At 40.0% G+C, this 26,005-nt stretch overlaps 2 protein-coding genes and 1 long non-coding RNA gene across 5 annotated transcripts in view; 1 reads left to right on the top strand and 2 right to left on the bottom strand.

Moving 5' to 3' along the window:
* Positions 1-26,005, bottom strand: part of LOC143902489 (uncharacterized) — a 137,362-nt gene that overhangs the window by 56,072 nt on the left and 55,285 nt on the right. The window lies entirely within an intron of this gene.
* Klu (zinc finger protein klumpfuss) overlaps positions 1-26,005 on the top strand; it is a 65,211-nt gene that overhangs the window by 1,778 nt on the left and 37,428 nt on the right. For 2 of the 3 annotated variants that reach the window (XR_013258385.1, XM_077415440.1), the window contains exon 1: positions 15,554-16,772. The exons of the other annotated variant lie outside the window; for it this stretch is intronic. The gene's annotated coding sequence lies outside the window, so the exon portion shown is untranslated. Of the gene's footprint in view, positions 1-15,553; positions 16,773-26,005 lie in introns of those variants that run through there. 3 annotated transcript variants of the gene reach the window in all.
* LOC143902452 (putative chitinase 10) lies at positions 549-3,044 on the bottom strand. The gene is made up of 2 exons (XM_077415364.1): positions 2,357-3,044; positions 549-2,185 (listed from the first exon to the last, which is right to left on the bottom strand). The coding sequence occupies exons 1-2, from the start codon at positions 2,361-2,363 to the stop codon at positions 1,521-1,523; spliced, it is 672 nt and encodes a 223-aa protein (XP_077271490.1). The 5' UTR covers positions 2,364-3,044; the 3' UTR covers positions 549-1,520.

Here is a 26,005-nt window from a genome sequence, read left to right as displayed (position 1 = left end):
TTAACGGTTCCTCCACCACGTTGACAATTAAATCGGTTCCTTTTGTCCGTTTCGCATACACGTTAACTCAGGCGTCATCCCCGGCTCAAGAACAACGGGGCCTGATTGTAAAGCTGTCAGCGAGAACGATAAGCGAGCGTTAACTTTATGAGCGTTAACCCCTCAACAAAACGTGCGTTTGGTAAAAATAAACTTTCAAATGATATCATTTGCGGAGAATGTGTACCGAGAGCAAGTCTCTCGTACGCGCTCGCGTGCACGCTTTTAACGAGCGGCAATAAAAATATCTAATAAGCTACCGCCACAATAATTAATTCCGGCAATAGCATTAATCGTGGCCATCGTGGTGGCAATTATTTTTAAACGTACTGCCGTTACGCGTTTCATCGTAAAACTCGCTATACTGCCAGTGCTTTTTCTACCCAATATCCCGTAGCGGTGTAAAACGTTGGGTTCTCTCAAAAAGCAAGACGCGCATTTACCGCGCATAAACGGAGCCTATCTTTGGAACATTTGGTCCCAGATAAGAATATTATACGAAATCCTTTATATGTACACATATATAATTTTTTTAATTAAGGAAATAAATGCACCGTATATTGGACTATATACGGAATATCCATTTCTATAACTTAAAATTAAGATAAGAGGATTGTGGATTTGCTGATATTGATTTTATTTATCCTCATTATCACTTTCTCAGAACTCCTAATCCGTAAAACAGATATTACGAACATTCGCGAAAAGTCTCTCGATATTCTGCTCCGAGACTTTCCGCCGTAAGTTATGGCAGACACGCAGGGTATCACATAAATCAAGCATGAGTATGCGGAATAAAAGGAAAAAAAAGTGAGAGGTAAGGTAAGGTAGACACCATAGGTATATCGTCTAACGCAGATACACTATCGCACAATAATAGCGGTGCGTACACGCTCGCGTTGGCACACGCGGGCGATTCGGTACTTACATAATTCGCGCATGTTACAAGTAGTAACGCGGGTAGCCGACATGCAATCCACTCATTCTTTCGCGGTTGGAACTGATTGCATCTGAGATACGGGCAAGGCGGGTAGCTCATAAGAATACGTTAGCGCACAGACAGCTCCAGACAAACTAGACCACTCCTTCGCTCCGCAGCGCGCGAAAATCACCTTTTAACCTCCGGATGTAATATCTATACTTCAGATATCTATATATCTTCATATTGCCTTAATATAAATATAACTGATGGAAACAGGCTCGTTTATATGTTTCTATTACTTGTTGTAACGCACGTTTAATTTTCATACATCTCATCATGCCTCCTTTAATCTTTCTGCAGAGGGATAAAATTATTCCAAGAAATTTTTTCTATCTTATAAGTTTATTTTAAATGTAGGTAATTAATATTCGATAGTCTAACACAAACATGGCTCTTTCATAGTTTTACAAAGTTTCAATCAGGCCGGATTATTTTTTGTTGATTTTTTTGAGCAAAAATGTTGTCTGCTTTATTTTGCAATACGGAAAAGCATCTTAAATTAATTTACACATTTAGCTTTGTCGGGAGTAGTGCACTTCTTACTCGTGCGATCAAAGTGAAGACCGCCATAGCAATACTTTAGAACATAGTTACCATTACTACACTCATGATACATATCGCAGTGACATTCGTGAGGGATTTTAACGCCATTCGTGCATAATTCCAGATTTCCACAATTTCCACCCGCACGATTTCCAACGCAATCTTGGCATGTGCGACTGAAGCACTTATCCGTAGGACAATATTCCAAACGCTTTTCACCGTTTTCGCACACGTAGAACATCCTACAATTGTCTGTTTCGTGAGGTATTTTGGACCGCGGCCAATTGCCATTTTTGTCCTTTCCAGGACATTGAGCGCAACCGGCTTGCCATGGCCAATCGCAGACCTGTTCGCGCCTATTGTAGTGCAACCTTTTATTCGGGTCTCCCGCAATCATCAGAGGACAGTCTTGTAAGACTCCTTTACCCAGGAAGCACTTGTAAAATTTCGTACAATCGGTTTCATGTGGAAGATTAGTCGTGATGTTTGTCTCTGGAAATGGGCATTTTATCGGAATGTCCTGGTAAACTCCTTCCTTCTGAATCGATTCTTCAGATAGATATTCCTTCGCAGTAACTTCAGTCCAAGATGCCAGGAAGGCGATAGCAATTATGTATATTCCTGTACCAAACGAAGTTATTGCTGAGATGTCAATCGCAGTACAATCAGATTGTAATATAGTCGCGACTTTTATTACAATCAGCAAATGTCAATTATTTATTAAATTATTAAATTTGAATTAATAAAACTCTCGGCATTTACGATGCAAATGTATATCTCTATCGCGCTTACCCTTCATCGCCTATTGTCCAATCAGTCCAAGATTTGGAAAAAGAAAAGATGTAACATTCGTTGCAACACCTTTCTCATCCGTTCAAATACCGTGACTGGTTAAAGTCAAACGGACCGGCTTTTATAAATGTACATTATCGCGAACAAGGATTATCATATCTATCGATCTCTATCAAAGACACATATTTCCTGTTTATGTGAAAAAATATTATCCGTATCATTTAGCAGAAAAATATTTATGCAACGTCAAATTTTAGTCATGAGTAATAGCAGTTTTTGTACGTCATCCGTAAAACAATAGTTATGACATGAAAATTTGATTTCAATAATGAAATCCTTTACCGTGCAATTTTTATCGTTAAATTTGATTTGGTCAAACATGATTTATAAATACTAATGATAAAAGATACGTAATAATTTAAAGAGGCGCAAAGATAACTCTATTGATTTTTCAAATGTTAGATAAAAATCGAATATTATCGATAAAAGATACGTAATAATTTAAAAAAGCACAAAGACACCTCTTATGATTTTCAGATGTCAGATAATAATCGAAACTCCAAAAAGCTTTCATCACAAATTCCTAACGTATTACTGTACTTCCCAGTTGTTCCATTGTGATTTAAGGATATACATGAATCATTGAATTAAATATAATCTTCTGTCACCAAAATCTTGGACTTTTATATCATATCTCAATTGACCTTTGCTTATAACGTTATATTATAACGTTATCAAAGCACAATCTGCATTGCTATCAAATACAATATAAAAGAAAGAAAAAACGAATATAAGAATTTCTCACATAAGTTTAAATGAGTAATCGGTTAATGTTATTGCGGACACAGCGAAAAATCTCCGTGCCAATGAGAAGAGACAGTTGCAATAACATTAAAATACGACGAGATATGGTCAATCCGTCGCCGTTGTCGAGAAATTTTGACTCCGACATTGTTGCGCGGTGTATTGTAACATTGTAAATCCAATCCAATATTTCGGTAGCATAATAATAATCAACAGTTAACCGTTCTGCAGGCGATTCATTGTTATACTAGGTATAACATATAAAATAATAAATTGTTATTATCGTATTTTAGATATCCGAATCAATATACACGCATGAGTTTATAATTTTATATGTAATTATATTGCTTTATAATTACATCTTTGTTGAATCTGTAATCTTGTAAATATGTCTGTGTATCATCTCTCTCTCTCTATCAACAATCATCTATTGTTAAATTTGAATGGTATAACTACTGTGGTATATTCAGTCTGTTTAGCATGAATGAATTAGATGTATTAAATTACAGTGCAATAAATTAATTAAGCTTCCAACAATGTTAAAAAACAATAAGCTAATTCTACTTTTAATTTTTGTAATGTTATGTGAAAAAAGAAAATAAAAATACAAAATTACGAGAATATTAGATATCTAAAATTAAGCCAAGTATGTGAATGCCTATTGCTTAATTCTAAGTATCATCAAACTATCAAATTGTTCATTAAGGACTGTGACAATCACGACAAATTATTTTCGTTCACAATAATGTTTATATTATAAAAATTGAATATTTTTAGGAAAAGAGGCTAGAGTTATAATCAATAATATATTCTTCAACATCACATTCTCCATGAAGGAATTTCGACATCGATTGTGATTTTATTCGCGGTTTATCATCACGTAGCGGTACATAAACAAAACTGCAATGTGAAATACAATGAAGTGAAAGTAGTTTCGAAAGAATGAACTTGTTTCACCGGATCTATTATTCCTGATTTATTGGCGATGCGTTATGACGGTGGGCGTTCGATACGAAGTTTGTTTGCGTATGTCAACGCTGTAAAAAAATTCCAATATTGCCGTTTGCGGGCTAATGTAACGGCAATGCTTCAGTTAACGTTTGAATGCGTTACGATAATATAATCAATGCTTTAGAAATATCTAAGACGTTCGTCGCGCGCATCCGTCATTTTATGTTGCGCCTAAAATTTAATATTTGCACAATTAGAATTTTTAATAGTTATTTATATTAACGCAAAATCGATTTTGCATTCTGTATATAATTTAAAGTGATTTAAGTTAAAAATTTGTAAAAAATTAAATTTCGTCTCAATTTCGTTTTATCATGTTATTATGTTTCGATATTAATACTTTCTTGATAAAATATTTTTTTTTAACCTTTACATAATTTATAACATTAAACAATATTATTATTTATAATTTAACAAATCTAACAAGACGGATCTACGTTCGAAATTCCAAGGACAACGGAATCGTAAGTTTCGATATGGCCTGGTTATACAGATACCATTCGATCATAAATCCCCACGCAATTCCGGTTATCGCATCGAAGTAGACTGCCACTCGGCGGCAATTTGTTATCGGCCGATTTATTGCATTTCAGCGGCTGTCGCGGCACGTCGTGGTAAACGAAAGTATCTATTCAGGATTGCGATTTCTGTCGACAGAGTATGTCAGTGTACTGTGAAGAAATGCCAATGCACTACGCCATAACCCTTTGATCGCCATACGTACCTACCAGTAGCATAGCAACTGATGGGGGCTGGATGTACCGACCTTATTGTATATGTGCACCATATATCACTAGCTCTTGCATGCCCGAACTCGCACGCACGCACGTACGCACGCATGCACGGATGTACGAATGCCTAGGGGCTGGATTACGTGCACGCGTCATACGTATAAATACGTTCCGCGTAGCGATCATATGCGCGCAAGCATCGTGTGTGCGTGTATGCGCCTGCCCTAAAGGTGACAGATGCGTAGCGCGCACGCATTTGCGTCCCGGCACGCGAGCACCCTCGCACGACTCTTTTCTCTCGTACTGCAGACTTGCCGAGCGATTCCGCCACCGTTCAATGAGACGGTGCGTCTTGCGATGCATATAAACTGCATTCTGTGCAAAAGATCTGTATAGTTTCTTCAAAATTTATTATTAATAAAAAATATTTCACAAAGCACACACACATTAAAACAATATAACTATGCTCTATGCTTTTGCATCTAAATGTATATTTTAGACACGCGATAAGAGAATAAATTATTATAAATAAAGTCAAAGTTAATGTAAGTTAAAATAAATCACTGACGAGATAAAGCACAAAATACTTTTCACAATCTTTAATTATTTTGACTTAAATATTCTTTAATTAATTATTTTACTTAAAAAATATAAAAACAAAGAAAAATGTTCATTATAACTGTAAAAAATTGTATGCTCATTGCTTAGTCTTTTCTGTAATACTCAAATTAATTTGTTTTCTTGATCTTACATTTCAATTTCCATCGAATAATAATGTTAATTGTGCCGCAATTACCAATTTCTTGTGCACCTCAAGATGCGTAAGATACCGAATCAGATCGTGTAATCAAAAAGCGAAATCGCTACGCTACGTATCCGTCATGGTCATCGTTGCCGCGAGGATGGCCCGAGGTTTGTACATAAAAAGATCCTTACACGCGAGAGAGACACGTGCCGCGGGAATCGTAACTTTGGCGAAGCAGCTGGCGAGGCGAGCCAAAAGAAACATCGAGGAGTTCCCTAGTCTAGACCTAGATCCGTCTCTAGACGATCAGATGGACGGGCAAGCAAACGGACAAACGGAAGGGAGGGAGAGAGAGAGACGGATCGCCAGACGTAGGGCCCAAAAGATCACGACGACGGTAGCACGTGCCCCATTCAAGACGCCGTCTTGCTGCTAGGGGCCCCTCCACCCTCGTAACTTAGCCTCACCTAATCCAACCTCCTTCTAGCCGGAACTATTCAACCGGTGACGAGGCGAGCTCTTTGTGACCTGAGTTCGATCAAAGTAGCGCTAGTACTGATTCAGCCGCCGCCGTCTCGTTTTCTTTCACGCTTTTTTTATCGCGCCACACATCAGGAAGTTATAACGTCCGTTGCCTTTCGACGGGGCCTGCGAAGCCCCCCGAACTTAAGACGGCTAATCAGCGCGAAATAATAGAACAGGGAACGGTAATAAAGATTGGATAGTGTGATGTTTCTGCTTTCAGCACGGAACTAGTCCAATACCTCTCGAGACTTTGATGTTCTTCAATACCGTGACTCGCGAAAGAAAAGAGGCATACATTTTTTGCCGAGGCATGTGAAATACATATATATACAGATAAATTTAGTTTTATAGCTGCAACTATATAATTACAGGATATGTAGGATCGAGTATAAAATGCGCAGGGAGTTGATTAACAATTCTTTTAAGTAATTCATTTATCGATTCTTTGATCATGTTACAACAATCTGCTTAACAAAATAAAAATTTATTTTAATCTGATCTAATTTTAATTATCAAGTGTTTTAATAACCATATGTATCAAATTTACATTTCTTACATAAAAAGATGTAATAAAGAAATTATATATATAATTTCAACATATTAAATTCAATATCAAAGATAATGAGAAGTGAATAGAAAAACAATCAAGAAAGTATGGCACATCGTTTGTCAAATCTGGCATAGAAACCGCAAGTTGACATACATCCTGCCGCTTTACTCCGAACGTTCACCCGTGTCTCCATTTTCCTTTTTCTTCAAAGAAAATCCGACTTTCCAATAGTAAGTGCCAATTTGTCAGAGGTTCGCAGATAAATGGACATTTAGCACGCGTAACCGCCCCCGCACATAAATCAGAAAAAGAATATTAGCTTTTAGAAACGTTTACACGCCCTTCAGAAACCTACAAGGGATTGCTTTCACTGCCTCTTGTAAACTCGGTGGCCATAAAGATTCGGAAGCTTTTTGACAGCTTTGACTTTTCTTTCGGGATAGCGAAGAGGGGGTAGAAAGGCAATGGGTCAACGAAGATGGACCGCCCGTTGTTCCTGTTTGCACCATTTAAGGACAATGGTACGCGAGCTACGCGTCTTGAAATTGTAGTGGACATCGCCGTCCCGTTCAAAGAACCGTAAAGATCGCGGGATGTTCACTCGCAATAGAAAAAGAGAGAAAAGAAGAACGACGAAAACCAACTAAAGGAGCATAAACCTTCCTAACACCAGGTCAGGGTTCTTTCCTCAAGAGGCGTGTCATCGCCATGGTCATAAATTTATAATTCTCCGATTTATAGCCAATACAAGAAACTCCTTATATTTTATTGTATTGTAGATATTCTCATTTTTTTCGCATTTTGTGCAGTAATCCGTAAAATTTAGAAATTATATGTATCAAGATTCAAGCATTTATACTTGCGCTTTTTCTTTGCAAGATTCGATATATAATTTACTACAACCATTATAAATTAAAATAAAATAATTATTTATTTTTTCTTATGAATTACACACTTCACATTATTCTTTTCTTGTTTAGAAATATATCATTAAAATTAAAATTGAATTAATTAACAAATATATATATAAATTAGCAAACATAAAAGCACAAATTCTATCTTTTTAAAATATTTAATCATTCCTAATATTATTTCTCTATAATTCTGTTTATTAAAACTTTACTTTAATATCCACGCTAATTGAAAAACAAAGCGACAGGCTAGTAACTTGATCAATAATGCGTTTTAAGCATCATAATTTTTGTTACATATCGTTCAGCCTCTCACGCAGTAGTCCAGGAATAATGGTGATGGCCTCTCATTAGTTCTCGGAACACTAAATCCGTCCGTCTAATTACATAGCGGCCAAGGCAAGTTTCGTATGAAAACGACCGCGCACAAAGCAATGATGCCATAAGAATTTCTCTCTGAAATCTTAGAGAGTGTAGGTATTTTTATTTGATTCTCCATTAATCAATACCGTTACACAATTATTTTACATAAAACGTTTACGATATTTCAATATATTTTGCGTATCAATTGAAAAAATCTACGAGAAATCGTAAGGAACTCATGACGATAATTTTTAACGTTTCGTGAAAACATGCCATCTGAAAGTCACGACATATATATTTATCTTGTAACATTTGCTCAAAAAACTTTTCAATTTTGGCATAACCATATCATCAATAACGAAATATGTTGTCCAAAAAAATTCTCTATTATATGTGAAACGTATTTTCAATATATTATAATAATACGTGTATATGGAGAATTATAAGATGCAAAAATATGAAATAAGAAATAATTCTTTTTAAATTTTGGCATTGCGATAATTTATGTTAAACGTTCATTCTGCGTCATAATATCACCGTGCTCGCATGACGCGTCGCTACTGGACGTTACCGCGGTTAGTATAGCGGGTATAGCGGCGGTGAACCAATTCAGGTTTCTTTGGGGCCCGACTTCTCTTTTCACGTCGCCTCGAAAGGAGAGCGACGATATTCTTTCAGAAGACCGATAAAGGTTTCGCGCGCCCGGGCACACGTTGAAAGGAGAACTCTCGCAGCGTGTGAAACCATCGGCGCGATCTGCCGCGGGCGATCGTTAATAATAAGGCTTCATTATGGCCCGCGGAGCAACAGTATATAGCGTACAATTACGCGTCAATTCTGTCAACGTGTATCGTCACATCGCGGGATACCTATGCTATTTCTGAAAAGAATTATAGACATTCACGCGGTACACACATACGACGGCCGTGGTATGCAAGTTTCTTATTATACAATTAGAAAATATTTCTTTTCGATCTACAACACATGTATGTGCGATCATAAGCATGTCGAGATTTTTCCTGATCACGCAGACTATTTTAACATCGGCAAAAGACATCGTCTCTCATTTTAAAAAATTGTACGGTCTAAATCATTTACGATATTTATCTAAAATCTTATGACTGCTTACAATATTTTAATTACATCATTTCAGTATTTTTGCACATTATTATAGGTTTACTGAAAATTTTAAATATGTTTACAATTTTTAAATGTTTGTATCTTTTTATGATCGTATCTTTAAATTCTTGGGCAGTTAAACAAAATTTGAAATCTCTTAAGCTTTAACAATTTGCAAAAGAGGGAAAGAACGATCAATTTCCCTTTCTTTCAGATTACTCCGATCAAAAGATATTCTCAGAGCAATGATATAGCGGTGAGGCCCCCTACAAGATCATAATTATCTTCGCAGATCCTTCGATGCCTAGAAGTAGACGTAACGCAACATGACGGGCAACTCGGCGTTGCGCACCTCTCGCGAAAGATACAAATTGAGATAGCTGCATCACACAGAGGACTACATCGCACCCCTGCGGCTTCGTTGTTCCTGTGCCATTGTCTCGTGAATACGTGTACGGTGAGGGGGCGGAGGGGGCCCTAAAAGGCACGTACACGCGTGGTTTACACGCGAAGTACAAGGCAAGCTGCAACAGCGAGCGCCTCATCATAACGGTCGCCGACGAGGTCACGGCGGGAATACGGGCGACAGGACAGGCAGCCAGCCCGAGGGCCATTATTGTGTGCGGACGACGATCTTTATGTGAGATCTTACACGGGGTCCTGTGGGGCCCCCTTTTCCGTCCTGCGTCGCACGCCCAGTACAGAGGGTGCTGCGGTTTCGCTATTTTTCTCTCCCTCATCAATCCCTCCCGTTCTTTCGCGCACTGGAGCCCTCTGTAATCTCTCACTCTCTCTCTCTTCATACTCGGGCACCCTCTCTTCAACGTCCTGTAAATCTCTTTAGACGTTGAAAAACATCATTTCTCTTCTCATTTAATATAATGTCCAACGTTACTCTAACGGATTCACTATCTTTGAATTAAATTATCCAACAAAGTAATTATCCTGGATACAACGAATATCTTTTACTCATCTCTATCTTTTCGTTATCCGTCCACTCTTTAAAATTCCATTCTCGTAATTAATCTTCGCAACGACGGGAGTGTTCTTCATACAAAAAACCATCTATATGATTTCTTACTCACCATTATTTATCTTATATAACTGATGTTACAATCCTGTAAATACGTATTCGCATTTAGATTCTATCAAGAATGTATCTCCCCAAGAATAAATCGTGGTCTCTTTTTCTCTCTCTTCCTCTCCATCCTCAATGTCGCGATAGGAACACACTCAAGCAGCGGCAGTAACGATAGCATGGTAGGGGCAAAATCCTAATGAGGATTCCCTCTCTACACCGGTTACAGCCGACCGGCGCAAAGTAAATGAGCAGGTGCCTCTGGTATGCGCCCCGCCTACGCTTTCCACTCCGCTCCTCGTTCTCCACACACGTTTCTCTCCGTGCCTTTACTATTTTTCTCACTCTCTTCTCGCGCGCTCGTGATGGGAGATTGCGTGGAAAAATGGTCGCCGCACCCGACAAATTATTCGTTTTCCTTCGCAGTCTTTCGCCGCCGACCTATCCCCTTTCCTACGAACGCGACCAGTCACGACCGTATTAGGGTGCATTGGGAAAGCCAACGTCATAATTTACGCTCGAATTCTCGGTGTTCCGCTTCGCCACATTCGGGAACCTGTTGCGCTACGCGTTGTTGTGTCGTAGGTGGATCGTGTAAATTACTTCGGTATTCCATGTGCCACTTTCATGATGCAGGCATTAAATTTCCTCTGTCCTCTTTACGTTACTTCTGTCGCCCGTGTACTAATCCGTATATTTATGATTCTCAATCTCAAGCGGCGCCCGAGATCTTCCTATTATATTGCTTTACAAGTTTATTCCATAGATATCTTAAAGATTAAATTATATTTAGATATGGACATGCTGCATTTCCAATAAAAAGGAAAGAATTTCACAACTGTAAAATCGCCATTCTAAATTAATTGGATTAGTAATTATACAGAATATCTCCAATGAGACTCAAATTTCTAAGTAAATAAATTAATATTAACTATATATAATTATATGTTACAGAATAATAATTGTCTAACTAAAATTATGTTCTAATTAGCCTAAAAAAGGTTAATTTTTAATTAATTTTTTCTCTTGGACGATAGTACAATATGAAAAACATCAAAATTTTCTTCTGTAATAAACACTTCTTTAAGTATTCTGATTATTTTTAAATTTTTAGTGGCTTGTTACATAATCGTATATATCAAAATGCGAGTACATTAAGTTCGGATCTATTTTCTTCCGACGAAAGCAATCGACGAAAGCAGGAATTTAGATGAATCGACATGTGATTCCCTTATCTGTTCGATCACGGATGACGAATCGACAGGACGGTCGTTAGACTTTCAGCCTTGAAGAGAGACCTTCCGAAGGTGAGCAGAGACGGTGACACGGCTGGCTAAATCGGGAGGAGAGTTCTCGGAGCAAGACTCCTCTCTTCTAGTCGTACGTGCCCGCGAAGAGGTCTTCGAGACAGAGCAAACGCGCGCGCTTTTTTAATACCCGTAGCCGTGCATGCTCAGTTGCGTGCTTGCGCATGAACGCGCGCTCGCGCGCGTACCTGCACGTGTTTGCTTAAAATCTTGACGCATGATCGACCGTTTGATTTGTTTTTCCTTCCTCAGGGCCGGTATAGATGCTTGCGCAAAACTAAAATGTCGGCTACACAAAATTGCTACCCTTCAATAATACTAAAATTTGTTCTCGAAACAGGGATATAGTAATTACTATTTGATGAAATTCTTTTCGTTTCTTCTTGTGCAATTAAAAAAATAATTGTGCTTTTCATATCCAAAAATTAATCCACAATTCCATTTCTAATTAATTCAAATTAATGTAAAATTACTTAATTGACACTACTGAATGCAGTAATTTAAATGATAACGCGAAAGTGTTATTTGACCTCGAGATGGGCGAATCCGATCCTGATTTCTGGAAGAGAAGTCACCGTCCGTCCTTCGTCGATCGTACATTACTGGCGACCTTAACGACGCGTATACGTCTCACTCTATTCGTCTTCCAAAGTTATCGTATCTTCTCTCGCCTCTCGGAAAAGGACGAACACTTCCCTATGGGACCTTCCTTCGCCGCGGTATGTAAATACGAGAAATGAGAAGGCTCCTCATCTCGGACGACCGACCGCGGTGCATCGTATCGTATTCCGCAGCCATTTGTCTTCGCGATCCGGGATTACGTTACCACGATGATACACGATGACATTTATTTCGGGATTTGTTCGGCTCGGGCCGTGGTCCTTTCTCTCCTACCCGGGAATCCTTCATGGGATACTCCTTTCGTCGCGAGCCACGCACATTTGTGCACAGCCGGAATCATGCGAAATGAATGCCCGAAAAAAAGACATTTTCTTAAAAATTATTCTTACACATATTATCATACATAAAAATAAGACAAAATTTATCTATTTGAGAAGCTTAGTAAAATATAAAGATAAATAATAGCACTAATTTAAATTTTTGCAAAATATCAAAATTTTATAAATAATAGAAATTATTTCTTGAATGTTACATAGCTAATTCTTTCATATAGCTAGTTCATTATACCTAAAATTTAGAAAATTTTGTTTTCTTAAGTGTTATATGTGATGTACCGTATATAAAATTATGGCGGTTTAGATCTGTTAGCCAGTACCCGGGGTGTTCTCTCGTCATGCAGGGTATATTAGCAAAATCTGATATAACGCGACATTACGAGCACGAAGATTCTGTAAACGCAGATGCCGTTACGAAATCCCAACGTAACGCGCACGAGCTCCCTAAAAAGGGAGCGCATGGCGGAGATCAAACAGCTGGATCATCTCGTGCGTGCCTTTAGGTAAGGATCTCTTTCTTGCGGGAAAGGTGGGTATACACCCAGGTGCAAAGCTCGAAAGGCGTGCGTCACAATGCGCGTACGTACGCACGCGTGGTTTGTGCGACGTGACGTGAAAGTCGCGCGTAAAAAAAAAAAAAAAAAAAAAAAGAAAAGGAAGTGCAGTCTTTTTACGTTAATACGAGTCAATGACCGCTTTTTTGCCTTCTAGGAAAGTGCATTCAAAAATACGCGGAAAATCTATCTTTATCAGTGTTCATCGTTGAATTGTTAAAATACATATAATCTGTATAATCGCATGAATAGATATATTTTTAATTATAAATTAATTTGTAATTATTAATTATTTTATCAGTATAGATATGTGATTGATGTAAGTATAAACATGATAACGTACAAGAATAAAAATTAAAGATAAATTTGTATTTTGATGTATTCAGCAAATCAGCAATTGCGCGGAACTATTGAATAACACTTGTTTATAATTAATACATATATATTTTTTTAGATCTCTCAGTTAGATCTATCTTTTATATATATATATATAGACCTGTATTAATAGAAATAAATATAAATTCAATATGATTATGGTTTTCTAGTAAACAGTCATTTACCGGTGTGCATCTATTTTACTGGATTTTCATAATCGATAAACATGTGAGCATCAATTCGAGGAAGTGGTAATCTGCAGAAAAACGCAAATTGCATCAGTTGTTTCGCACTTGACAAAGAGATCAGAGAACAACGAGATACATTACGATCTATATATGTTGTACGCGCGTTGTGTCGCACGCTCCAACCTGCAATTACGTTTGATTTTACGGACCGAACGGCGCGGCGACGGAGGTGCGTGGGCACACGCACTGTGGAGAAAATGCCGCGCCGTATGGATCGTTTCGAAAGTGCAACGGTTTCTAAAGAGGCGTTAGATCCGACCTGAGCTCATTAAGGCTAATGACGTGGATTGCGCAATTATTCCAATAAACGATGGCCCGGCCCGAGCTTCTAACCTATCAATTTGTTATAATTACAAGAAGAGTGAGAGTAGAAGAATATATATATGGCTTTGTATTAGTCTACGCACTTACCAAATTACGCCTCTCGATTATAGGAATATTACTTATTATTAAGATGGGATAGATCGCGATTTCTGGTTCCGAACATACGTCGTCACCATTCACACGAAATTATTGACCTCGTCTTTGTGGGAGCTTATTAATGTCGACAAATCATCATCATGATGGTTAATAAATCATCTAAAGGCGATTAAAAATTATGTAATCGTGATTTCCAATACGAAAGTCTGTAACGACAAATCATATTTGACTGCTCGGCAATAGCGAGTGATAAACTGTACTGAGCGAGCTCGTTGCTTGTTGTCAGGTATTTTATTTTACGTGGTAATAATTCCGCGCATTATATGCGAGAAGAGGAAATGGATGACGTTAAATTTGTATTCGTGGCACGCGAGAGTTCCTAAAATAAATCAACTTCGACTATTCCGCGCTTTACGGTTCTCCATCTGGTCTGGCATTAGGTCGCCGCCGCGCCGCGGCGGCTTCTTCGGTAGAAAAAAAGAAAAAATGGATAGAGGAAAAAGGCAAATACGAACGTCTAGAAAAAATTCAAACGGTCGAGCAGCCACTTAGCGAGTACTCTCGACATGGTGGACACGTGTCTAAAGTGTGGCCGGAGCCTCAACCACGTGTCAATATCTCAAGGGGCATTTGTTTACAAAAGTCGTACAAAGAGAGGACGACGCGTCAGGTATTTTTATCAGAAACTTTCCAAAAGGCTATATTTGAGTTTCTGCGTTCACGGAACGGAGTGGACGTTCCAAATTTGTCAGGCAACTTGTTTGCGATTATTCTTGAAAAAATGTTGCTAAATAAGATATACTTATTGCTGATCAAATTAAATATCTCTTAATAAACGACAAATTAATGAAAATCAATAATTAAGCGACATCGACCAAATATTGGCACCTGAAACGTCGTCAGACATATAGAATATATTGAATTTCGCTTAGGCAAAATTATGATTGCGATGATCTGATGGCGCTTCAGCAGAATCATTTGGTAAAAAGATAACTTTTCCAATGTTATCTATTGGAAACCGTAGAGCCATCCGTGATAGTTTAAGAGCTATGCAGCGCGTGCAACGCCGCGCCGCGCCGTGCCGGCTTTCTTATCAAAATGCCTGTGCGTGCGTACGTGTGTACGCACCCTTGGACGCGTGGGCAGTCCCGGCGAGACGCCAGTAAGATCGCTCTTTCTCTTTTTCCTCCTCTCTCCTTCTCTCTCTCTCTCTTCCTCCTCATTCTACACGTCGCGTGCAACCCTGTTCCCTCCCTCGTCCCTGTATGTCGTTCTCGCTCTCGGTCACCCTTGGCTATTTCGCCAGTAAAAACAGCGTGAACTGGTCGGTCGCGTGCACGAGGTAGGGAGATAGGCGTGGTTCGACGTTCGTACGTGCACCCACGCGCGATGGTGTGCGTGCGCGTACCTCGCGCCTATTGCTCTCGGTTAGGCTGACGCGGCGACTGAGAGAGGGAACCGGTCTCCGGAGCCGGAGTCGTCGGAGAGGGTATACCCAAGTCGATGGTGGGGCCAGCTGGCACGGGTTAAACATTGACGGCGGAGGGGACCTAAGGTCCGTGAGACACGAAAGTCAGTGGGGGATGCCGAGCACGTGGAGAGAGGGACGGAGGGTGGCGAACGCGGCCGAAGGTGAAACTTCCGAGCCGCCGCAGCCTCGCACTCCTCGCACTCGCAGTCGGCGCGAGACCGCGCTATAGAAAGGATCGCCGTGTTGTCGGCTGTGCGAACGTGCGCCACGTCTTTCTTCTTCTCCGAGGTGTCCAACAACGCGTTCTCTCCCTCTCCCCTCATTCTTTCACTCTCGTGCGACAGCGAGAGAGCCGGACCACGTACGAGGAGTCATCGCACCGCGAAAGGGGAAGTCCCACGAGGGGTTGTTCTCGAGAGGGATGCCGTTGCTCCCGTAAAAAAAAAAAAAGAAAAAAAAAGCGCGCGCGATCGTCCGTCGTGGCGAAGGATCGTCGCGGAACAACTCAAGTCCGCTTATTGAGTTCGTCAATAGTAGCTGTCACGTGATACTTGGACGGTGATATCCCGACGGACCAGAGAATTCTGTGATCTCGATGTGCCTGATTGATCTCGCTAGCCGGCCGCTCGTATTAGTGTCCCGCGCGAACCTCTAACTGTTAATGATAGCGGAATATCGGGGGAGAGAGAGAGAGAGAGAGAAAGAGAGGGAGAGAGAGAAAGAGAGAAAGAGAGAGAAAGCCTATCGTTAAACGCGTGGGAGAGAGCATCGTCATTGCACATCGTCATCGAGTATAGTGCCATTCCCGATCTCGACAGGAGCGTTCGTTCACGCGTGAGCGAGAGGCGGAGGCTGTGAAGTGCCGCCGTTGAAGGGATCGGCGAAATTTCTGTGTGTATGTGCTAATGCAATGTGATCAAGAGTCGCTTCGTCGAGCGATCCCGCAGTCGTTGTTGTTCATTGTTGTTTCCGTTGTATATCGACTGGAGTATTGTCCGAGGGTATTAACGCCGCGAACTGTGCACGCCGCACGACGACGCGGACGGCCCGAACATTCGATTGTTACTGTGATAAAGGAAGGAAAGGATGGTCCCCCTGTATAAGCTAAGTTCAGTGCCTGCTGTATTGTGATTTGTGACTATAAGGAGATAGATAAGGAGGGGTGTCCGGTACGATTGAAGTGTCCCAAGGTGGAGGAGGTTGAATCTCCGGAGGATCGGATGCGCGGCAGCCCCTAACTGTTACCCGGTAAGCGACGATCCGATCTTGCCACCCTTTATTGGTGAAAGCGCGCCGCGATGTCCGTCGACCCATCGTAATTATCGATACCTATATACTTATCGCGAAGTCTCGCTCCGATCGGATAGGGAAATCGCGAATATTGCTGGTAAAAGCAATGTTTCGTTAATAATGAATATCCCATAACGTTATTTCATTATGTGTCATAATATGCTGGTCTCTCCGACTTCATTTTTGGTGATCGTATATTTTTTTAATAGTGGTTATGCCCGTGTCATGTATAACGTGAAAATTACTGCGGAATTTGTGAGCAAAAAATATTATGTTTTATAAACTAATTTTATATGGAAAGAGAGAAAAAAAATTAATTAAAGTATTGGAAAGTGTAATTGTAAGATGTTATACAATATGTTTTACAATGCTAAAGGATTATCGTGCAATTTTCCTTTGCGGGAATATACTGCCTATACGTTATAAAAATGTCACGTTAATCGAGGGTTATCATAGTATCACAAGCGCGCGCTATATCGAAACTCGGTTAACGGAATAATATTTCGTCGTAGTTTTATTCGCTGCAACTTTGTTGCTTGCTTTATTAATGTCACAACTTTAATCGCTGCTTCCATTGCACGTTGAAAGAGAGAGAGATAGAAAAAAAAAACAAAGAGGATTAAACAAAAACTCGAAGAGTTGTACATTTTATCGGATGGCCCATAAATTGGGGTAGCAATGTGCTGCAAGTAATCACTTAGCCTTAGCGCATTGAACGAGAGCGAAAGAAGCATCCGGAGGAGTCTCGTCGGAGGAATCGAGAGAGATAATAATCGTGCAACGAACTGCCATTTAATATCAAAGCCGCTTCTTCCACCCTCGTTGACACTAGAATGCGTTTATAATCGATCTCACAGAAGCGAGTTTTCCTTCGTTATCACGTGCGAGGGCGGTTTTAACATCGTTGAAACGCTCGTCGAAGCGTCGCGGCGCTAAGCGTCGGAAGTGGAGCGGACACGCGCGTGGTAAAGTAAATACGTATACGAGGCGTACGTTCTCGACTACGACTTTTTCACGCTCGACCTTTCCCGCCTCGCGGTTGAAATTTTTAACACAGATCGATGCAGAAGTTCGAAAACGAGTAGAAAATATTTATTTATTATTCCTCGATCGTTGCCGTAGAAATACATTATTCCAAGTTGTAACGCAAAAGGAAATTTAAAAAAGTAGTATTGCGGATTTTAAATAAGCACCTTTAAACAATAGTGCAAATGCGTGAGTTATATTTTAAATTAATGAATTCTCCAAGGCTTTGTTTTTGTGCATTCATTAGCTGTAATCTCATGTATAAATTGACAATCAAAGTCAACTGCGACATCGGAGATTTCGCACTTTCGACAGTGTGATCGTACGGGATTTGCGCGCTGCATGAAAGACTCGCGAGTTTTGAAAATATCTCCCAGCGACATTACGCTAAATGCGGGTTACCATCTTACGCGCGAGGGTGGCTTAATGTCGGAAGTGGAGCGGACACGCGCGTTAACCCAGCCACGTAGAACGATCTGCTGCGACCAATCTCGTTTACGCGCTTCGTCCCTTCACGCCTCGTGACTTTGACGCGTGCTAAGCGTGACACGTACGCGTTAAATCTCTACCGTCGTTACCGTCGCGCACGCGCCGATCTACCGCATATTACTACGCGGAAATCGGCCACGCCGAAAGTGCGTGCCAATATACGCAAAACAAACTATCGGATGATACAAATTAAGAAACGCAAAAAAAAACGTCGGTTTAATTTTAAGAATAGAAATTTCAGAATATCTCTGTTTCCTCACCCCATCTATTAGGGCTATAATTTCGTTTTTAAATTGATATATATGAATTATAATTTTGTACACTGCTTTTAACGTATAGTATTTTAATAATTATATTTATTTTTATAAATATATCCCAGAATATTAAAGAAAATATGGAAGTAATTTTTTGCCATTTCCATGATATTAAAAATTCTCTACACAATATATCTTACATACCTACGTTAAATTGATTTGATATAATCAGTTCATAGATTTAATCATATCACGTTACATATCAAGATAAATCGTCAATAACAGTTTTAATTTCTCTTGCATTTTGGGTTTTAACGAATGTTTATTGAAGGAGGTAAGATATTCGTGTGAAACTTACTTCCATTGTTTCAATAAGTTCTTAATACGACGGAGCAATCCCAGAAGTCAGCGTCCTTCTTGACGTGCGTGGTAAAGAGAGTGGCCGGACACAGAGCACACAAAGTGTCAGATGTCACGGCTGTCCTGTCTCATTTGCAAACAACGTACCGAGCGACGAAAACGTTCTTCAATCCCACGAGCGATTCCCCTTTTAGCGTCAGCGCCTCATTTCATATGCTACTTTGATACATGATAATCGTGTTGATGTAAAAAGTGTTATATATAAAGATATATTTTAATCCTATTTTATTTACTATTTCAAAAAACCAAATTTTGGGAATTATTAAATCGTAATTATTTGATGTACACTTACACGATAGATTTAATAAAGCTCTAAATTATAGGCGCGATTTGGATGCGACTAATATTTTACTCACGCATTTGGGTTTTAAACTATTTACACAATTTTAATATTTTTTAATCAGTCTTATATTAATTCCAGCCATATGCTTATTAATTGTCACTACACAAAAAGGAAAACGAATCATCGAAACTAGACATATAGTTTTTCTCAATTATCACCGTTCGGTGACTGTCATCCGTCGATCGATATCTATTGGCGGGCACGATTTATCGTGCTTTATGCACATATTCGCGCCCGCCGCCCGCCGCCAGTCGCCGACGCGCTGCAGCGGCAGCTGCATCGGCGGAGCCCTGGGTCCGCGCGCGCATAATGATACATTGCGCCGGACATGAAAGTTATAAGCTTTAATTCGAGGCTCGCGCGATTCACCGTGCGTCGGTGACCGTATATCGATCGCCAATTTGCTATGCAGATCGGAAGGCCTTTCGGTACGCTCGCTCCCTGACGCAGCCCCTGCAATCTTCCTCCACCTCCTCTGCCCCGACTCTTTATAACCCTCCTCCCCTCGTCGTTCCTTCTTTCTTCCTGTATACGCATCTTTCGCGCTCCCACGTAAAGACGGCGGCCGTGCAGAAATAGAATAAGCGAGGATTAAGGTAGTCGCTATCTCGGCGATAAGATTACACGCGACTCCTCCGTTAGGAGAGACAACTACCAGCGCACGAGCGTTTTGTTGCTCTCCTGCAGCGACCACAGCGCGAAACAGTGTGCGCGTGCTTCTCAGGTTGTTCTTTATTCTCTGAAACGATTATCAATGGTAGGAGAGTTTATCATGTTTAGTGAAGTTCCTCGAAAAATATCGCACGTTCAATTTTTCCTTAGAAAGATTTAATGTTTTTAAAATTTAAGAAATATGTATTAATTTAACAATAATCAAGTTTTCACGGTAATAACTGGAAATAAATTTGATTTTATGTGTTCCAAAATAAACTTGATTTTCGAAAAGAGACCAATTCTCTCTTTTATTTTGCCAATCAGAAATATTCATTATCGAAACATTTGAAAATGCTCAGATTCATTCATTCGTATATCAATCAATTTCGTGTTTCAAGAATTCTGCGCGCGCCAGCGCATATCTTTCTGTTTCATAGATAAATGTATCGCTGAATCGATCTTGTCAGATCGATTCCGGCGGCAGATATATTTCTCACGACGGCACACAAGAGTACGACGCCACGGCTCGATATCGCGATTTTTACTGATTCAACGGACGCGGGACGATCGAACGTGAGTAATCTCTTCGTGGCACGGCGCCGCAATTAGGAAATCCATTTGGCGTAATTGCGCCAACGATCACTCTCGGTACTAGCTACCGCGCTTAATCAAACGGCCGCCGCCGCCATCCACTTCGCCATTTACCTCTGTACAGAACATTTCATGAGCCTTCGAGGGCTACAAGTGCGTATTTCTTAATGTATTCGTAATCGACTTCTTCTTTCTAAAGATTGAAAACTGAGCGAAACTACTTAATATCGGGAAATTGCGAAATTTTACCGAATTAAACTTCAAAGAAAAAATTTCGAGTAAAACTTGAGCCAAGACGCAGATGTGATAAAATCGTATTCTTCAGTCAATGCGGTCTTTTAAACATATCTCAATTTAAGATCTCACAAACTTCAAAAGATGTATTTCAAGATGCATTTAAAGCTGGGTATACACTTGGCGAACGAAAAGCGAACGCAAACATTCGTTGTCATTATTCAACAGATATAATCAAAAATCTCAAATTGCTACATGCATGCAGCAAACACCGAATCTATCGAATTGTATTTGGTGCAACCAAACAAAAAACAAAACAACCAACCTAGGAACATAAACGCGCGAATGTCCAAACGTTCGCGTTCGCTGTTCGTTCGCTAAGTATACACCCAGCTTAAAATGTTTTTAGAAATTAATATATTTATTTTATCTTATTGATTTTCGAATATCATCTCATCTCAATCAATCATCGCAATCGCATATTTCGATTATTGTGTAACGCAGTGCTCGATTCGTTCGTTTTAGAAAATGATCAAATAATATATTCTTTATTAGTTGTAATTATTCATTATTTCAAAGTATATATCGGAACCGTCGCAAAGGATTAAAAATGTATTCTCTCGTGTTTTGTGCGTTTGCATTTCGTTATTTCGTTATTTTATTATCTGATGAACATTCATTCGCACGTGATTTCGAATGTACGCCCACGAAAATCTGATGATGTCGGCATAATGATCGGTGATTATGCTAATCGCGGAGTCTGCGAAGGCAAATCTCGCGCTACGATACGCGTTGCGAATTGTCACCTGTACAACGCAAAGAACGCACTGCAAATCGTATACTCGCGTGGAGGCACGACATGCAAATCACGCCTTCAAGGCGGTCCGTAATTGACGATGTCGATTTTTAGAGACGTACGTTCAATAGGCGGTCGAAAACGTCGCGAACGTAGACATCGCGAAAGCCTATATTTTGTATTGTCAGTCTAATGATTCAATGGATCATAGCTACGTGTACAATATCATTAATAGAAACCGTTCAACGAAACGTATTTAATCTTTGAGGCTCGATGAATGGCGAAAATTCGAAGTTTTTTTAGGAATTCTAAGGAATTTCATCGTTCCGATTCATATATCTAATAAATTATATTAGGTATAAAATATAGAGCTTGAAAAAACTGCGTTTAATTTCTCGCGTTCATATAATAATTCTTTCATCGTTCAAATAAATTATATATACTTAGTTATTATAAATTTCGTATTTAACGCACAATTGTAATTATTATAATTTTTTTTTATTTGAAAAAAATTAGTGTTATTTAGAAACAACATACGGGCCAGAGAGAACATCTTTTTAGGACGCTATAAAAATGTCAGTCAGACTTACGCACGCGTAATTGTATATGCACCGACGACGAGCGGACGTACGGAGGCGTGTGAATTCTCCTCTAATTAATTCTTCGAGCGAACTGATAATACGGTTCTGAACGCGTCGAGCGAGCGAGCGAGCGAGCGAGCGAACGAAGCAGTGGAGTGCCGCCGCGTAGGTGGGCTCGAACGCGGCGCGGCGGAGTTTCCTCATCGCGTGGCACCGTGCGCAGGTGTATAGCCTTCGCGTAACGAACGAACGAACGAACGCCCGATAGCTTTCGACGATATTTTATATACCGTTGTCTGTCCTCCGTGTCGATTCCCGCTGCACGCCGAGAGATCTGTGGAAAGTAAACGCTTGCGTAAAACCGTCGTCTGTCCCGGTGGCCCCTCTCCCCCCGTGTCCCAAGGCGACTTCGTGCCAACGATTCTAAAATGTTCACCTCAGCGGGCGAGTAGGGTAGCCAACCTGTGCACAGAGACAAATTTCGCTCCGGCTTCGTTTTAGCGTCCTACGCGAAATTCTTCCAGCTGCATGGACACCGGCGAATATACACTTTTGATTTACGCAAAGGCGCCGTTTATTACTAAAAAATGTAAAATGTTAACTACTATAATGACTTGCGAATATAATAGATGTATATAAGAATACTTTTAAATGGTCTCAATTTAATATAATAGTAGAGCAAAGAAGTTATAGTCGTGCAAAAGATATATTTTAAAATTTGCATTATAAGATTGATATTTCTTTCAAGAACTTGGCTTCACGTTAATCTGTGAATTGTGGAGAATTTTTATGTGTACTCATTGTCAGACACGGGATGTTAATGCTCTAAATAAACTTATTATCGAACTTTGCACCACATCTCGGCTACAGAGGATGACGTTGATCGTTCTAGCCGCGAGATATAGATACACGAGCGCGCGGAGGTTGAAGTCGTTAATCACAACATCGTAAAGCTTAACCGGGCGCGCGTGCCGAGTGGGTGAAAGCGAGGGTCGCACGAGGATAACACGGAGGGTTGGTTTCACCGGCCTTGACCGTGAATCCACCACCCCTCCCTCCCCCAACACGGCACGGAGTTGCACAGGTCGGTTGGGTTCGTTCCACGGCACAATGCACACGGGCGCGCTGTGTGCGGTATGTTGTCTCGTCGCTCCTCCTCCACTCCCGCTGGAAATCAATATCGCTCTCCGCTCGTGCACCAGCAGAAGCTGCGTCGCGCCTACGGACCGATCCACTGCTCCAGCCAGGCGACTCGGATGTATAGTGTTCTGGCTCGCGCATTGAAAAATATATCACGGTTTATCGCAATTACGTATTACTTTGTTTATGCATTACGGATACGTCGAATAAATTTACGCGAAAGATGGATCAAAGATCGGCTGATGGCGCGCTAATATGACGCTAGGAGCTAGGATACGAATTTTAAGTAATTCCAAATTATTTCAAACAAATGTATATTCAAATTCTGTATTTAAAAAATGTCAATTTTAATTCGTCGTTGCGTGACATTTGGGTTTGCGAGTCACGAAATTGGGATACAAAATTCCACTCGATTATAGTTTCTCGTGATAAATGAAAGTCAGTGACCATAAGACGCAAAGGGCTTATTCCAACTGTAACAAAACGAATATTGCAGCAAAAGCTACATCACAAGCTTCAAATTGGAGCGAAGCGTATTCGTGCGGATGAACCGTGAAGTACACCCGCATTAATAAATTGCATCATTTGCTGCGACAAGCAATATCTAACTCGAATGTATTATTAGCGAATGTTATTGCGACTGGTACAATATTTCTGTTAATGGATCCCTCGAATTTTCCGCAGGACTTTAGATTGCTTACAAGTAAAATGATATACGACAATCTATCTTTCGAGGCCGAAAGGTGCTAAACATAGATATTCTCCGTTATAATCTAAAGCCGTTAATATTGGAGATTATTCGCCATAATCGCCATAAGCGCGACACGAAGTTCCTATATTTATCTTATTATGTTTGCAAGCGTCAATATTTTGCTTTAAAATTACTTATACGATTCTACCGATTTAGAAACTTCTTTTTAATTATCCTCATAATATAAATGTAATAAATATTAAATTGATAATTTATTCATTTCTTACACTATAATTTAACTTGTCGCAGTTTAATTATAAGTCTCAGTTCAATTAAGCATAATATTAATTGACAACAATACGGACTGTTAGTTTTTTTATAATAAAAGCTGAAAAACACAAAGGAAAACACAATTAAAATTAACCAATAATGAGACCGGTTCTGATAGGCAACCAGAGTCTATCTACCGTTGGGCGTATAATATACTTGCGATGTGCCTGTGACAGGCAGCAGCCGGGTATATCTATCAATATTTTATATCGCTGGTATCGCGATGTCTAATACTCCCACTAACGTTGCGACGCGGCGGATTTAACGGAGTAATTAACGCCCACGCACATCTTCATATCGCCAAGTGTCGCAATTGCCTTTCGCCGCAATTCGCCACTTTAATGTAAGCAGATCGTACCGGCACCACCGACAATCCGATGGCGAATTTAAGCTACGCAACGGACGTGATGTAGCGATTCACGATTTCCGGCGACGAATTTTTCGCCTTTTCCTTGCCAATGAGGATCGTTAATTGCCTATCGGCACGAGATCGCGCTTTGTCGCGACTCGTACATACGGCTAAAACAAAAATCGACGTCCACGCGAGACAAGCTGCATGTTTACTGTTAATTGGACGATGGTGAATTTGCATTTTAATCGATCGCCAGTTCGAAGCCGCTAGCGCGCGTTTTATTTACCCGTGAATCACGTTTTTGAAATTTCCAATGTGGTAGGTATACGAAAACAGCCAATGTCCGGCAATTTGAAAACTAATAAGTGGTAATCGATTATCCCCGCTACTCCCGATAAACATCCTTTAGCCTTTCGTTAACACGGTTTTGTCACACGGCATAACATGTTCACGGTGATGCGATAACCCGCCTCTAATTTAAAATCGTTGCGCAATATGTTTATAGATGGATTTACGTAGATGTTGCAGTTTATCATACGGCTTACAGTGTTAAAATTTGTTTCTATATACTGTCTAGCAAAATTCGATAACGCGTATCGAAGTGCAAAGATCCCAGACATTTTTATACTTTGTTTGTTATTTACATGGAGAAAGTTCGCAAGGTGCTTCGCACTCGCCGCCGCTCGCACTCCCTCGCCCGGAATTTCCGATGTTTATATAGGTCAGGAGATGCGCGTGGCGCCTATCGATCGACCCTGGAATGAGTTCAAAGTTGCGCATCTCGCGTTTCAGAGGCTGCACTGCTCTCCCGTGTTAGTATAAACTACTACCACATTCGGATGCTGAATATACGATGCGATAAACGTGAAGCTTGTCAGACTTTTCAAAGTGATCCCGAACATCCGGCGTGTTTGCATCGACATATTTCATTGGCGCAAAAAAAAAGTAGCTCGTATAATACCTATATAACGCGTGATGCTATACCCATTATAGAAAAGAAGCGAAGATATTTTTATGCTTATAATCTTTCTTATAGTATTTTGTACATGAAACAAATTATGTGTGCCATATATACTTGTCGATTTTAAAATTAAAGTTATATATGGAGGGGTAAGTCAATATTTTAAAAATTTCGACTTACCACTATGGCTCTTAACCTTCCATATGTATAATGACACGATTCGAATACAAAGATATTAAAATGTATGAAATACTAAAATCAAATGCAAAATTGGAAATCGAACATTATTTGGTACGTCAAGATTGAATATTAAATTATATATATGTGTG

This window comes from Temnothorax americanus, unplaced genomic scaffold, assembly GCF_048541705.1.
Source record: "Temnothorax americanus isolate GAGA-0224 unplaced genomic scaffold, ASM4854170v1 Scaffold4, whole genome shotgun sequence".
NCBI lineage: Eukaryota > Metazoa > Arthropoda > Insecta > Hymenoptera > Formicidae > Temnothorax > Temnothorax americanus.
Note: the sequence above shows the minus strand (reverse complement) of the source record. Positions and strands in the feature narration are given on the sequence as shown.